At 37.8% G+C, this 15,380-nt stretch overlaps 1 protein-coding gene across 3 annotated transcripts in view; it reads right to left on the minus strand.

Moving 5' to 3' along the window:
- Window positions 1–15,380, minus strand: part of stim1a (stromal interaction molecule 1a) — a 56,570-nt gene that overhangs the window by 29,257 nt on the left and 11,933 nt on the right. For all 3 annotated transcript variants that reach the window (XM_053687186.1, XM_017490987.3, XM_053687187.1), the window contains exons 3-5: window positions 14,109–14,239; window positions 7,031–7,145; window positions 2,821–2,932 (exon numbers count right to left, since the gene is read on the minus strand). In XM_053687186.1, coding sequence (XP_053543161.1) covers window positions 2,821–2,932; window positions 7,031–7,145; window positions 14,109–14,239 — 358 coding nt within the window. The remainder of the gene's footprint in view (window positions 1–2,820; window positions 2,933–7,030; window positions 7,146–14,108; window positions 14,240–15,380) is intronic.

The following is a 15,380-nucleotide window of genomic DNA, read 5'->3' on the forward strand; positions in this document are numbered from 1 at the left end:
TCAAAATGTACAGTTGCCATCTACAGATCAACAATTTTGATGACATCATTCTGCACTACAGCCTCTCATCTGTCCAATCAAATGCTCTCTAGAATCTGAAGTGCCCCGCCCCCCAACGTTATAAAAATCCATGGTACTGACAGTCAAGTACGGCTGTGAGGTAAGCGAAATGCATTTGGCTATTTAAAAAAGGGGGAGGAGCCACTCGATATGTCCCGCCCTGACCTCCAGCTTCAGTGGAAATTACATCAACACATCGAATAACGCTGCGTGTGTCAAGGCACTTCACGGGGACTTTAACAAAACACGAACACCACGAACACTCGTTATTTAGAATAAACCAAATGAGCCAATTAACCAACACCTCTTCAATGTTCACACTATGATGAGTAAATGTACACCACCCTTACTGTCATTTATTTCTGGATAATTTATCGGGACTTGTTTAAAGTTGTAGACTGAATAAAGAGTTAATGCAGGTGAATAAAATTAGTTAAATTCATCAACATCAATTAATCCACGTGTTAACATATAGTGCTGTGTGTGTGTGTGTGTGTATCTCTCATATTAAATTGTTTCAGTAATTAAAATCTAAGATAAAACAAAGGCAACCTGAGTAAACACAACATAGTTTTTTTTTAAAGATAATGTTATTTATTGAAGCAAAAAAAAAAAAAAGTTCTCCAATACCAACTGGGCTTGTGTGAAAATGTATTTACCCCCCCGTAGATACTAATTCCCCAAATCTATGAAAGTGCATCCATAATGGGGTTCAGCTGGACTAGACACAACCAGGCCTGGTTACTGCAAACCCTGTTCAATCACATCAACACTTCAATAGAACTTTTTCAACAGCATGAAGTTGGTTAAAAGGTCTTAAGCAGTAACACATTGTGCTAAAATTGAAAGAAACTCCAGAAACGATGAGGAAGAAGGTGAGTGAAATACATCAGTCTGGGAAGGGTTACAAAGCTATTTCAAAGGCTCTGGGGCTCCAACGGACCACAGTGAGAGCCGTTATCTCCAAATGGAAAAACTCAGCACAGAAATGAACCTTCCCAGAAGTGGCGGACCTTCTAAAATTCCTCAAAGAGCACAGCAACGACTCATCCAGGAAGTCACAAATGAGCTAAGGACAACATCAAAAGGACCTACAGGCCTCTCTTGCATCAATAAAGGTCAGTTCATGACTCCACTATCAGAAAGACACTGGGCAAAAATAGCATCCATGGAAGAGTGGTGAGGTGAAAACCACTGCTAACCCAGAAGAACATTAAGGCTCATCTGAATTTTGCCAAGACACTCCTTGATGATCCTCAAAACCTTTTGGGAGAATGTACTGTGGATTGAGGAGTCGAAAGTGAAACTGTTTGGAAGACAGGGGTCCTGTTACTTCTAGCGTAAACCAAACACCAAATTCCACAAAAAAAAAAAAGAACATCATACCTACGGTCAAGCATGGTGGAGGTAGTGTGATGACGTGGGGATGCTTTGCCTAGGAGTAATCCTAGTCCTAGAAGTAAGTGAAAGACTGATCTCCAGTTATCAGAAGCGTTTGTTTGCAGTTATCGCTGCTAAAGGTGGCACAACCAGATTTTAAGTTTAAGGGGGCAATTAGGATTTCACACTGATAGGTGCTTGATAACTTTTTGCGCTTCAGTAAAAATAAATAAATAAATAAAAACTGTAGTGTGTGTTTACTCAGGTCGCCTTTGTTTTATGTTGTATTTCGTTTGAAGATCTAATACTCTATATAGCATGATGGACAAAAAAAAACAGAAGAAATTAGGACGGGGCAAATACTTTTTCAAAGCATTGTACTTTATTAACATTACGCATAGTTTATCAGTCCCTCTAGAATTTAACGTTTTTGCGATCGCAGAAATTAACGCAAAAGCAAGCAAACTCCGCGATATTCTGGGGAGCTTGCAATTTTTTTCGAAATGAACGCAGATTTTCCGCAGATTTGGGCGGAGCCGTGTCACGTGATGTCATCACAACGCACATTCAGTCTTTCTTCGTTTCACGTGGTTCAAACATGAATACAGCTAAAAGGTCTCATTTGCCAACAAACATCATTGCGAAAGAGCGGGCGAAACTATTGCGTGTGATTCGCCAATTCCGGTAGTTTTCCGCAAAATAATTTAATTAAAAAGACCACCAAAAAAAAAACCCTGCAAATTTTGAAAAAAGCTACAGCAAAATCAAACATTTTTGGCTGCAACAATCCCCAATAAAAAACTCTGCGAAATCCCGTACGGACTGATTTATTAATGCAGAAGTTCATGGGTTGTTAATTGTAACTAGCTTCAGTTCAAGTTAAGTGTTTCCTCATCAATTTTATGCAAATGAGCCGTGATGCTCTCCTCCCCCACACCTGCATTTCGGTGACGTTGTAGTTCGGCGTTACGGCTCACGAGTGTTTGAGAGCTTGAGGGTGTAGAAGCAAGAATTTGAGACTTGGTGGCATTTCTGGATGTTGACGGTTGTGTTCAGGGAGGTGCTTTTCAAAAACGTCTCGCCATTCGGCGTTACTAACAATCGTTAGAAATAACTAGTGCTGATGAGCAACGAAAACATTCGATGGCGATTCCGTCATTTCGTGATGCAAGCGCTGTTTGGAAATCTGTAGCGTAAAACCTGACGACATTGGGTGTTATTTTTGTTAACCATGCGCTACGTGAACAACTTCACCAGCCTCGTGAACACGTCCGTCTCTTGTAGGTAGATTTGCGACGTTTAATCGTGTTTGATGAACAGTAGCGTGCCGCTACCGTACGTTAGCAACGAGACGCGTGGGTTAAACGTGGGATGTCCTACCGAGGCATGGATGTGCCGTTGAAGTTCATTTTGCGGAAAGCCTCCACGTACTGCTGCAGCTCCACGTAGGTGTCCAGCCATTTCACCACCTCGTCCACTGTCCAGTTATAGACTGGGGAGTAAACAAAAACAAGGTTACTATAGCAACAATAGCAACACAGCGTCACATCAACAGGAGTGCGGTGCAAGGAAATTGCTGTTTGAGTCACTGATGGAGTCGGTTCACCCGAACAAAAACAAAAAAGAAAGAAAAATAATTAACATTTTAACATTCTAATGGATTTAATATGAAGTGTAGCGATCATCGTGACAACTGAAATAATTAATGCAAGAATAAAACCATCAAAAGTCTACTGGGAATGCTTCTGTGCATCAGTGCTTCAAGGGGTGATGTGACATCAGTGGGTCAAAAAACAAAAAAAGTCGTGCGTGTTGGTGAGCTCATTTTGATCCGTTTCGCGCCTTCTAGGCGCTTCTGTTCAGAGGAGCTGCATTGCGGGGTAAATGAGACGAGAGAGGAGGAGAAACAAAGCCTTGGAGCTTCAGCACCAGGATGAAAAGTACCACTGCAGTAGAACTTATCAGTCTTTCAATGAGCTGTTGAAGGCTGGATCGTGTCACCGCTTCCCTCGGAGTACTTCGCTTTGCTCTCTTTATCTCGCAAATAAACACCTGATAAACACATGCTGGGAGCTACTGCGACTCTCATACGCGGTCAGACGGAGAATTATTAACAACCCTACGGGGACGTGAGCAAAAATAATCAACGTGCAACCAACTAAGATCTCAAGATTAAAACTATACAGCATGTTTCAAATATTTTTGTAAAAAAAAAAAAACAATAGATATAAATAAGCAGCCTGGGATACTGTATATCTTTACTGTTTTTAATCAAATAAAAACATTTCAGATAGGTAATGCAGGTTTTTAGTACAGATTTTTATAGGTAGTAGGCTTATGTAATAGGCTTACCTTTATTCTGATTACGCTTTACGTGTAGGAGTATGCTAGTACGAGTTCGCTCGCAAAGATACATAAAAAGAGAATGAAAACTGAAGATGAATCAATCGATATGTGAATACTGGAGGATTTGTGCAGGTGTTACGAACGCTCCGATATTAACGGACACTGCCTGGAAGCCCCGCCCCCTTCCCTGGGTTTTCTCATGCTCTCGACTTGCGACTTCTTTTTCACTTTCGTTAAAGCAAACAGAGAACGTTTTGATGTTTGCAAACGTGAAATAACATCTCAGACTACGTTCGACTTATATACACTTGTCTGACGTTTGCTTTCACGTCGGTAAACTACATTTATTAGGGATGCTACAGAAAACTATGATCATTCTTTTTGTTTTTTTAAATAGTTAATAAATAAATTAAATAGATTTACGACGACATGCCAAATTTAACACTTAAACAATGTCGATAATGATATTAATTACAAAGTGTATAAGTACACTGTTTTGTTGCTGGTCTGTGTCTGAGAACGTGTCGGCCATGTGAACATTAAACAACCAAACTGTCTAATTTATATACAAACATTAAAGAATTATATTAAAAATGTATTGTTATGGTTTTTTTTCCCCCAAAAAAAGTTCCCACTAAGTTTGGAAAGCAATTCCTGATGCACAGCTGGTAATATTACACCTCCTTGACACCCCTAAAAACTTAACTTGGTGGAAATGCTCACTTCACTTTCTGGTCTTTTTTGGATGATTAAATCGTTTATTGATTTAAAAAAAAAAAAAAAAAAAAAAGGAAATCATGAGCAGGGGGAAAAAAAGAAGAAGAAAAAAATCAATATCGCACAAGATGCATTGCAGTAGAGACAGTTTAAGTAGGATAGTATAGTTTTTTATAGATAGTATAGCTGTAGAAAAGCTTTAAAGATGTATTAAAGCTGAGCAACACGACCAATAAAAAAATAATAATAAATAAAATCATATCACGATACTCCAACACATTTCTATGACGCAGGTTTGCTAAGAAACAACCAGGAAGACTGTAGCATTTGCATAAAAATACAAATATTTGAAAAGATGATGTTTTCACAGAAAAGATGATGTTTAATGATCATTATTTACTGTCTAGAAAATTAATTAGCACTGAAAAGGAGGGAATTTTCTCTTTTATTCAAAAATCTTTTACATTTCACAATTTTAAAAATTCAGTAGAAAATTTTAACACCAAATCGGCTGCTTCCTATCCGTTTGTAATTATTACAAAAATAAATCGAACAAAAAACATATATTACATATTGTGCTGTCGTGTTGCCCAGCCCTAGGCAGTACAGTGTTTATTGGTAGTGTAGCTACTAGACGTAGTGTAGTATACGTTTTCTAGAAAGTACAGGCAGTATAGCTCAGGTAGTATAGCACAGCTTTTATAGGGTAGTATAAGAGAGGTAGTAGGGATTCATCGATACCAATACTAGTATCGATTACAAAATACTACACCGATTACTAGCGACAAAAACAAAAACGTACTTAACGTACTCTCCCTGCAACCATAGTCCATCCAGGATACCCAGTGTAGCTAGCTAATGCGCTTGATTTAAAATCAACTTAACGTTTATAATGAACGAGTCTGGTAGCCTAATTGTATGAACACACACGTGTGCGCTTTTCATGGCCGCTATTTAAAACGGAAACAAACACAGCTAAATAAATTGTTCTGTGAATCTCAGGTTGATGGAATCAAAGAATTTGTTTCTTGCTTCGGGAAAGTTAAGAAGTTACTTCAATAGTTCCAAGTTTTAAATATTTTTTTCCCCACCACACAACAGTTATCCAAATTAAACAAATGATTCACTCTTATTATTAAAAGTAGAGAAGCAAACGCCTACATCACGGGGTCAATAATTAGCACTGTGTATATACACACACACACACACACACTGCAGCTTTTGGCCAACACAAATAATACAACGTACGAGTTCACGGTGAAATACGCAAAATTATGCAAATACATGGCAACCCTATATAGTGAAAGTAAAACAGGACAACGGATACCAAAATAAAAAGGCGAGCACTCGTGACTCAGCAGATCAGCAGTAAAAATTCCCCCAGTGAAATTATGAACATTTCGGCTACGAGGATCTTTACTGTAAACTTTGGACCATGAACAATCACGGAAGAACTGGAATGAGCCTGTAATTACTGTGATATCGTCGTTCAAAGGATCCAGCTAATTTCTTCATTCAGGCTACCGCCGACATATTTCTGACCCTGAACTTAACGCCGCCTCCAGCCAGAAGAGAACTGCTCAGTTACAAACCGCTGCTTTAAATTCTGATTCAAAGAAACAACTTTTCTTATTCGAGACGTCACATTCAGCTCCATTCGATCGTCTTGCTAACAAATTTATATCTTGGGTCTTAATTTTAGATTTTACAACCCACTTTACTTCTCTAGATATCTTCTACCCATATTTTTGTAACCTTTTACTCTTGCTAATCGTGCATTTGGGCTGGGAACGCAACACAACTATATAAAAACGCCACAATCACAAGGCATTAAACTGCAACAAAACTGATTAAATGTCGAGGAAAGTAGTAAACTCATTTTGTAAAAATTCAACAAACTTAGACTAGGGAAGGGAGAAAGAAAAAGAGCGAGAGAGAGAGAGAGAGAGAGAGAGAGAGAAGAGAAGGGAGAGAGAAAGAAAGAAAGAAGGGAAGAAAGAAAGAAGGAAAGTGAGAGAAAGAAAGAAGAGAGAAAAAGAGAAATAAAAAGAAAGGAAGAGAGTAAGAAAGAAAGAGAAAGGAGAGGAGGGAGAGAGAAAAAGAAAAAAGACGGAAAGTAAGGAAAAAAAGAAAAATGTTAATAAAATAGAAAATATAACAAAAGAACTTGGATAAATCAATTATTTATTATTATTATTATTATTATTATTAAAATCAAAAACATAACTGATGTGAAAAATGGAAGTTAAATAAAAAAGTTAATTAAAAGAAAAAAGTAACTGAAAATGAAGTAAATAATGAAATGAAGTAAATACTGAAGTGATGTAAGGAAAATGAATAATAAAACAAAAAATAAAGGAAAAAAATTAAATAAAAGGAAGTCAATAAAGACATGAACTGAAATTTTAATAAAAATTAAATGAAAGATATTACAGGAAATTAAAAAATAAATGTACATTTTTTTAAAAAAATATTAAAATGAACAGAAACTGAGCTAGAATGAAATGAAGTGAAAAGACATGTATACCATTTGAGCTCTTCCATGCGTTCCACAGGTCCTCCACACTGATGAACTGGTCGTCACCATGAAAACTGTTGTGCTTGGCTTTGGGGTCATGGTAGTTCAGGTCCTCTCTCAAGAACTGTGGGATGAGAACCGAAATCTTAGAAGATCCAAACGGACAACTTTCTGAAAATCATCTACAGTTCATAATGAACGTATGCAAGCTAAACCACGGTAGAGATGATTCATGTCATGTGCGAAAAGGTCTCCCGAAGTCATGGACCGTCCTGGTGCTATCATATACACCGAAACCCAAAACTTCAGGGTAAAAGTGTGTAAAAAACCAAAACATAAGAAGCCCTTCAGCCATTTTGAACACTTGTTTTTCTTCTTTTCATGTTGATGATGAGACACGAGGAGACAGATAACCGGTTAGACACAGATAAAAAATGTTAGCAAAGGTAAAATTCTACAAAGGCAAAATGTCATGATGGGTCATGACATAACACAAATGAAAAATTTACCAAGACAAATATTTAACATATGAAACCATGTAGCCAGGCGCTTTAACGGTCTTTTATTAAGCACTAACAGACTGTTTCTTCAGAAATAAACAAACACACTTATAACACTATTGTACACGTTTTGCTGTAATGAAAGCCATTTTTTTTAATTCTCCAATGCATTCAGCATTCTGTTACTCCGGTAGTGTAAACTGTATTTTCCATGACTGCCACAGTCTTTTTTGTGTCTTTGTTTTGGGATTTTTACCATCATTTTCTTCCCAATTTGGTCTTTGCCAGCTCCCACTCACTAGCTAACATTAGGGTGAACGCCTATCGAGTCCCACGATGGTTGCATCATCGGCACATTTGAAGATGATGTTGGACCCGTGCTTAGCCGAGCAGTCAAAGGTGGACAGGGAGTACAAGAGGGGGCTGAGCACACATCCCTGTGGGGCACCAGTGTTGAGTGCGAGTGTGGAGGATGTGTGGAGGATGTTTGGCTGCCAACCCTGACCACCTGGGCTCTGCCCGTCAGGAAGACCACATGTGCGAGCAGATCCGCGTTAGTGCCCATTAAGCATGATGAATGAGTGTCCAAAAGCCCAGACTCTAATTGGCTGCTCAGCTGAGTGATTTGGTGCGGGAGAAGAAAAGCAAGCCAACATCACACTTACAAGAAGATCCACATCTCAGTTTCTGGGTGTCAACTTGTGCTTTGCTCATTAGTTCTAACCTTCTGCTCTTCCGCCGAAGCTAGCAGTATTTCTGCAACGTCACTGCCAAGCACACTATTGAAATTCTGAGACGATGTTTTAAACAGGTTCACATGTCGGACATCGCACTGTTGTCTTTGTGGTGTGCGAGGCAACAGGAGTAGATCCTCAGTCAGCCTTTGACAAACATTTGTTTTAGACTAAGTAGAGATATGCTGCTAAGTAAGGGTGGGCGAGACGACAGAGATATCCACACGATACATCACATGCCTCAAGATATATAATTTATCTCACAAACTGTCAGCAAAAACAGAACTGTTGCATGAAAACTGCAAAAATGAAGAACTATTAAGCAGAGTTTGACCATACTTTTATTTAATGCCAATAAAAACTACACTGTAATGCTGAAAAAGAGAAAAATATACAACACTGGTTTAAATAAATAAATAAATAAATAAATAGCAATATTTTTAATTCAGGCACAAATCACATCCCCATGGATCAGGATTGGGCCAATATCAGCAAAAAACTAAATATTTATATATATATATATATATATATATATATATATATATATATATATATATATATATATATATATATATATATAAACACTTTTTAATTGTATATCAGAAGAAGAAAAAAATAGAAAATCTCTATCCAATCCAATAACAAGTAGAAAATATTTTTGTTGGAACTGTAAATGTTCAGATAGAAAGAGACAAAGTGTTTGTTAGGAGTCATTTTTATTATATTTATACTTTAGTATATTTGCAATGCAAGAGCTTTACATTAAATATTTCAAATCTTTGAAGTTTTCAAAGAAAAATTATTGCACGGTTATTGACCAAAACACAGATCGACAGATTAAAATGGTAAAAGTTAGGATCTGTTACACAGAGTTTGATGATATGAAAGTATCATGCCTACTATCTCGGAAAAGGAGGCACAATGTAAATATTCTGTTAAAAAACATTACAATTTCAAAGATTATATTGAGGGGGGAAAAAAAAAATTACCCATAAAATCAGCTCCCTGCGTTCAGTTCTGTTTAGTTTGTAATTATTTAAAGAACATTAAAGTTATAAAACAGTATCATGATACTGACAATATCTCTGAAAAGTGTATCATCATGATATAATTTATTACAATATCGATACATAATCATAGCCCTACTCTTGAGCGTAAAGAAAAGAAGAATTGAAAAATATTGCCCCAACACTCCTTTAAGACCTAGTGTTAAAAACACCTTAACACTAATGCTTCGGAGGACAGAAAATGACGAGTTTGCATTAGTGTGTGAAGAAAATCAGCTGTTTTTACAACAACAAACTGCTAAAAAAGCAAAAAATACAGTTCTTGGTGAGGATTTACGCAGCTTAAGAGCTCAACATCCACACTGAAACTCAGGAAGAACAGTTTACTGTAAAAAGTGCAACAACTTTCAAATATTTATATGTAAAATAAGTCTTAGCGAGCAGGGGGATATAGAAGACCCTTCAAATCCTGCAGATTTAACTGGATTATAAACTAAAAGATCACAGATTTTGACTTCAATTTATTCAGTTAATCTTACCAATACTGCCGGCAGATATAATTCACATATTTTTAAAAAGTTATTTTTAATGGAGCGTTAAAAAACACAAGCTAGTGTAATAAATAACAAGCCTTTGCCTAGATCTGATTACATCCTTCTATCACCAGGTCTACTTAGAATATTTAAAACAGCATTAAACTCTTTCCAAATTAGCCCGGGTCTACTTATAATATTTAAAACAGCATTATAAATCCAAATTTTTAGTGGAATAGTGCGAAAATGATCGGTCCGAGGAATCGTTCGAGCGGTTCAACGCGCATAAAGTTGAGAAAATCTCAACGCTTGCTGCCGGCGGACTGAAAACGCGGCTTTGCGTTGCACGCGTAGAAAATTTAACGCGTCGGAGCCACGTGGCCGCCCGTATTAAATCTATATCCGTATAAAAACTGTCATGTGTAGCGTCTCATGAATAAACAATGAAGAGCGACCCAAAAACCTTGCCACTAGAAAGCAAAAGCGTATCTCAGAACAGTCCTGTGCACAGATGGGAAAAAGCTGGCTGAAGTAAGACGACACTCCCCCACAACATATTGCTCGTATGATAAGAAGCCAGGAGAGGCACTGGTCTTTCACTACCGTTCAGATCAGGTGGATCAACATAGCCAAAGTAAACCTGCTGGGGGATTCTGAGGGCGTTTTGGATTTCCCAAAACAGCACAGGTATTGGGGGGGGGGGGTGTTTTCGACTACAAGGTTTCCAGCAGCTATTTTTAGACCAGCCGGTGTCCTTGAGGTACTAATCTAACCTCAACTTCAATTAATCTAAATTAAAAACATACTTCATAGTAATGTCTTGATACTGAACCTAATTTATCGAGCTGGAAAAGAACGGATTTGTTCATAAAAGCATTTACTGAAAGAATTTGGTATTCAGGAAAACTCATGGGAAACAGGGGGAAAAAAATAAAAATAAAAAAACCCATTCGTAACCTACTCGTGCTCCTGAGTGTGTAACTTTACACGCAAGAAGACTAAATAATGTAAACTTAATGCTTGATCGACTTTTAAGTATACACTGTACTGTTACGTATACGTTGCTTATTTTTATTACATTTACAGCATTTAGCAGAAGTCCAGAGAAGTACTTTAGAAGTACTTTAGAGTCTCGATCAAAACCACATCATGCTAGTTCACTAGGTCAGGGACTGAGGGTAATCGAGAACATTTTGTAAAAACCATTAGCATTAATTATAGAAAACGCTAGATAAAGAAAGAGAGTCAATGTAAACTCAAATTAAGACAAAATCAAACTAATCATTCAATTATGACAAAAGACATGATCTCCAGGTTCCCCGTGGCCCTGAAAAGGAGTAAGCGAGAGAAGATGGATGGATGAAATGCCGTCATGTAAACGGAGAGCCATAAACAGATTTAGTGCTCGTGTATTATTAGATATTATATATTAGTACATTTTTTATTGGTCAAGAAGTGAGTCAAAATAACCTCCACTTCAGCCTTTACCCTGATCGTTCATTTGCTGCTCCCAGCTGTCTGTGCACTTGACCTTTTATGGAGTTTTGTGAGCGTCACTGAATGTAAATGAACTGTACCAGGAAAGCACTTAGCGCTTTACAGTTGATCGACATACGTACGCGAATACGAAGAAAACCGGCTTCCCGAAACTTTTGTAAATTTGGCAGAAATGTTAAGACAATTATTTCTCGTCAGATCTTTTTAAGACGGGGGTGGGGGCTGGGAGAAATTTCGTCGTTTACAAACACACAAGCAGGTAGAAAAATTGGATTGTGAAATATAAACTTTAGCGCACGCACACACACATCCTTAATTTAACATGTTACTCTGGAATAACGGCTTAAAACAGTTTTCATCCTTTGAGATCTTTTTGTGGTTTGTACATCCCTGTATAAAGATTCAGAAGCGATACAAGTTCCCGACATGTCCGTTATGTAAGATCGCCTGCGAGCTTATCGTGTAATTACATTTGATTCACGAGGCAGAAGCGATCTCTGTATACATCTCAGAGATGAGACTGTCTTCATGATGTAAGCCAAAAAATTCCAGGCATACTACATACACCCAATATTAATGCTAGCTGACTGTTCTGTTCTTATTATAAACTAGTATGGTAGTGGTTGTGGCCACACACAGTTTATTTGTAGGTCACACGACCATAACGTGTATGTAGGCGGTATCCGTTCTAGGAACTCAGTAACTTTCCAGACATGACGCAGATCAGTACTTCGTCATGTGGTTATTTAACCCATCAATGTTGATGAACAGATCACTTCAGAATGAGCAAATTATGCTACGTTAATGAGAATGTTGTAAATGTGCATGATGATATGAGCATAAAGGTTGATTAAAAAAAAATGATTATTATTATTATTTTTTTTTTTTTTAAAGTGTCACATTTTGAATATTTATAGAAAAAGTGTCACTGACCTACTGTCATTATTTATTAATATATCGCACTGGAGTTGAAACTCAATCTTGTCCTCGGTGGGAGATGATTGAAAGGAGTGAACGCTTCCTGGAATGTCCTTATACTTATGTAAACGCACAAAAAAATAAATAAATAAATAAATAAAATAATAATAATAATTTTCCTACAAGGTATAACTGGATCTTTATCAACACCTAGCAACCTGACTTGATTACAATCGGACAGTCAAAAATTTTTATTTAGTCGTTGGATTGATGTTAGCTAAAACATTATCCACTTATAATTATGGATTAGCGCTCAAAGATGAAGTGCTTTTCGCCTAAACTAACACTTTCCAGTCGTGTAACTCTAGAACTTTAGGACTTGGTGTACTGTCAGTGGCTAAATGATGCTAAAAGCGGTGACCTTACATACACCGCTCGTGTCGCTTACGTTTTTGTGCCTTGTGGGTACGTTCAGGACGTAAAGTTTTAAGATGACGTCATCGAGGACATCGTGATGGTACTGAAAGACAGCTAGCTAGCTAAAGGTGTCCATTATAGGCAACTCGTCAATAAGAACGTGACCTAGAAATCCAGCAATAGCTAGCTAGTTTCCTGATGTAATTATTAGGCGAGCTAGGTAGATCTGTTAATGCGATATACGTTAGGAATATTAGCTAACTAGCAAGCTAAGCCTGTTAAATAGTTAGTTCACGGATATGACGGTTAGCTATTTAGCGGAGTGCTGCCGAGATCGAGCTCCTCAGAAGAGTTATCCGTCCTGACTGACGGACTTGAAAAGGTGTCCGATTCAACAGTATGCTGTAAAAACGAACATGTTTATGAAAACTTATCCGATTCTGACACACAACAGCACAGCGCGACATTTTAGAAAACAAACTCTGGTCTGCGTTACCTCGAGTTATTTCGACAGCTGTTTTTATACTAGGTTAAAGAAGCCAAATTGAAACCGAGATTGAAAATGTTATGGTTTGGGGTTGCTTCACTGCCTCAAGGACTGGACAGCTTGCATTCATTGATTCAACTATGAATTCTGCATCATATCAAAAGAGTGCGTGAAGATAACGTGAGGCCATGTGTCCAAAAGTTAAAGCTGAATCGGAAGTGGACCTTTCAACGGGATAATGATCCTAAGCATACTAGCAAATCCACCAAGGAATGGCTCAAAAAGAAGGAATGGAGGGTTATGGAATGGCTTAGTCAAAGCCCAGATTTGAATCCCATTGAAATGTAGTGGGGGGATTTAAAACAGGCAGGACATGCAAGAAAACCCTCAAGCATCTTACAACTGATAGAAAACTGCATGGAGGAGCGGTCAAAAATTCCAGCAAGCCTGGTGGACAATTATGCAAAACGCCTACAAGAAGTTATTTCTGCTAAAGGGGGAAATACTAGCTTCTGAGGCCAAGGGTATACTTCCATTTTCCACAGAAGAATACTACTTGTGGTTTTGTTCAAGGATAATCACTTTTATTTATAGGCACTGTTTCAAAGATGATCAAATGTTTGCTTGTCCAAATATGTCAAAAATGCCAACAATTTCCATGGGGTGAACTTATTTTTTCACATGACTGTACACAGAATCCCTCTCATAATGTGAATTATCATGGGGTCAGAATAATCACTGTACTATTTTGAGGTTTATTATAAGCACTTTCTACAGAAATGTCATCTTCTCACCCAAACAGGAAGGAAGGAAGGAAGAAAGGCAGCGCAAAGCTATAAAACAGAAGAGCACCAAGAAAAACAGATCCTCCCTCGTATAAACACTGAACACGGACCAAGAGTCATGAATAATTTAGTAAACACCTCTGCTTTACTTTGCAGCAACTGTGTTAGAATTTCAGCAGAGCAGACATCTCGTAAGCAAAAGCACTGACCCCATCAGTCTCCGCGACGTCCACGTTCCCGTTGGCGTCGTCGTCCATCTGCTTGTGAATGCTCCGGATGGCCTCGAAACTGAGGATGGCATTTTCGTCTTGGCAGAGCGGCTCGTCGATGCGGCACAGCTCTGGAAGGAAGACAGATGCTGGGGGTGAAGACGTAAAACAAAAGCAGGCTGTACAATTTTTCTAACCAGCGTTTAATTACGCCGAGTATCACTCGTGTGTTTAATCGATGGAGGGATGTAATAAATCCAACACCTTCTACCTAATGCAAAAAGATAAGTCTGGGCAAGCAGGGAACGAAACACTGCCGCTTGATTAGGCGTTATAGCAGAGTGACCCTGGACGCCCTGTTGCTTTATTCGTTCACAACGTAAGAGAGATCGCTATGGGCTATTGACCGATGACCATGTGAAGAAGAACGGGCGCAAATCATGTCTCAAAATTCAGCAAGCCTTCGAAAATTCAATTCAGTTCAATTTCTCCCATGGGGAAGAAACCATGAGAGGAACCAGACACAAAAATAGTGGTTTAAGGAAACCCCCTGGTTACGAGTCGATTTATCATACTGGCTTTTTGTTTGTTTTTTTTTAATCTACTACAGTTTCACCATATTTTAAAAATAAATAAATACATTTATAAATTCTCCCAAAAATCTGACTGAGTAAACAAAATCTCTCATTTTAACCAGAAATAGCGCTCCAAAGTGTGCTAAAACGCCTTCTTCCGCAACCTAGATTATGATTAGAACCTAGATTCCTGACAAAATACGTGTTTGACGATACACTCCGGTCACAATGCGATTCGATTCATGATATGGGCTTCATGATTGGATTTTGAGAATATTTTGAATATCTGAATGAAGTCTAATTCTGCATTGAAAAGACTTGTTTATTTACCCTGAATTAAAAATAATGCAAAAACAATTAGCATTTTTAACCGGCATACAACTAACTAAATAAAACAAATTATACTAACAGATGTTTAATAGTGTAAACAAAAACATACTACAGTCTCGCCACATCTTAAACATAAATAAATAAATGTATAAAATCTCCCCAAAAAATATGATTGGAAGTCTCTGACATAATGCAGCCTGCTCTGTAGCCTACCTGAGGCTTCATTTTAACCAGCCATAGAGCTCCAAAGTCGGCTAAAAAGCCCGACATCTGCAACCTGTTTCATGGATGCTGGTGTTGTTTAAAAAGCTATTGAAGAGCTCTTTTTGACCGTCATAACATGGTCCAGTAACCGTAAATGGTATTA

Source organism: Ictalurus punctatus, chromosome 17 (assembly GCF_001660625.3).
Source record: "Ictalurus punctatus breed USDA103 chromosome 17, Coco_2.0, whole genome shotgun sequence".
Taxonomy (NCBI): domain Eukaryota; kingdom Metazoa; phylum Chordata; class Actinopteri; order Siluriformes; family Ictaluridae; genus Ictalurus; species Ictalurus punctatus.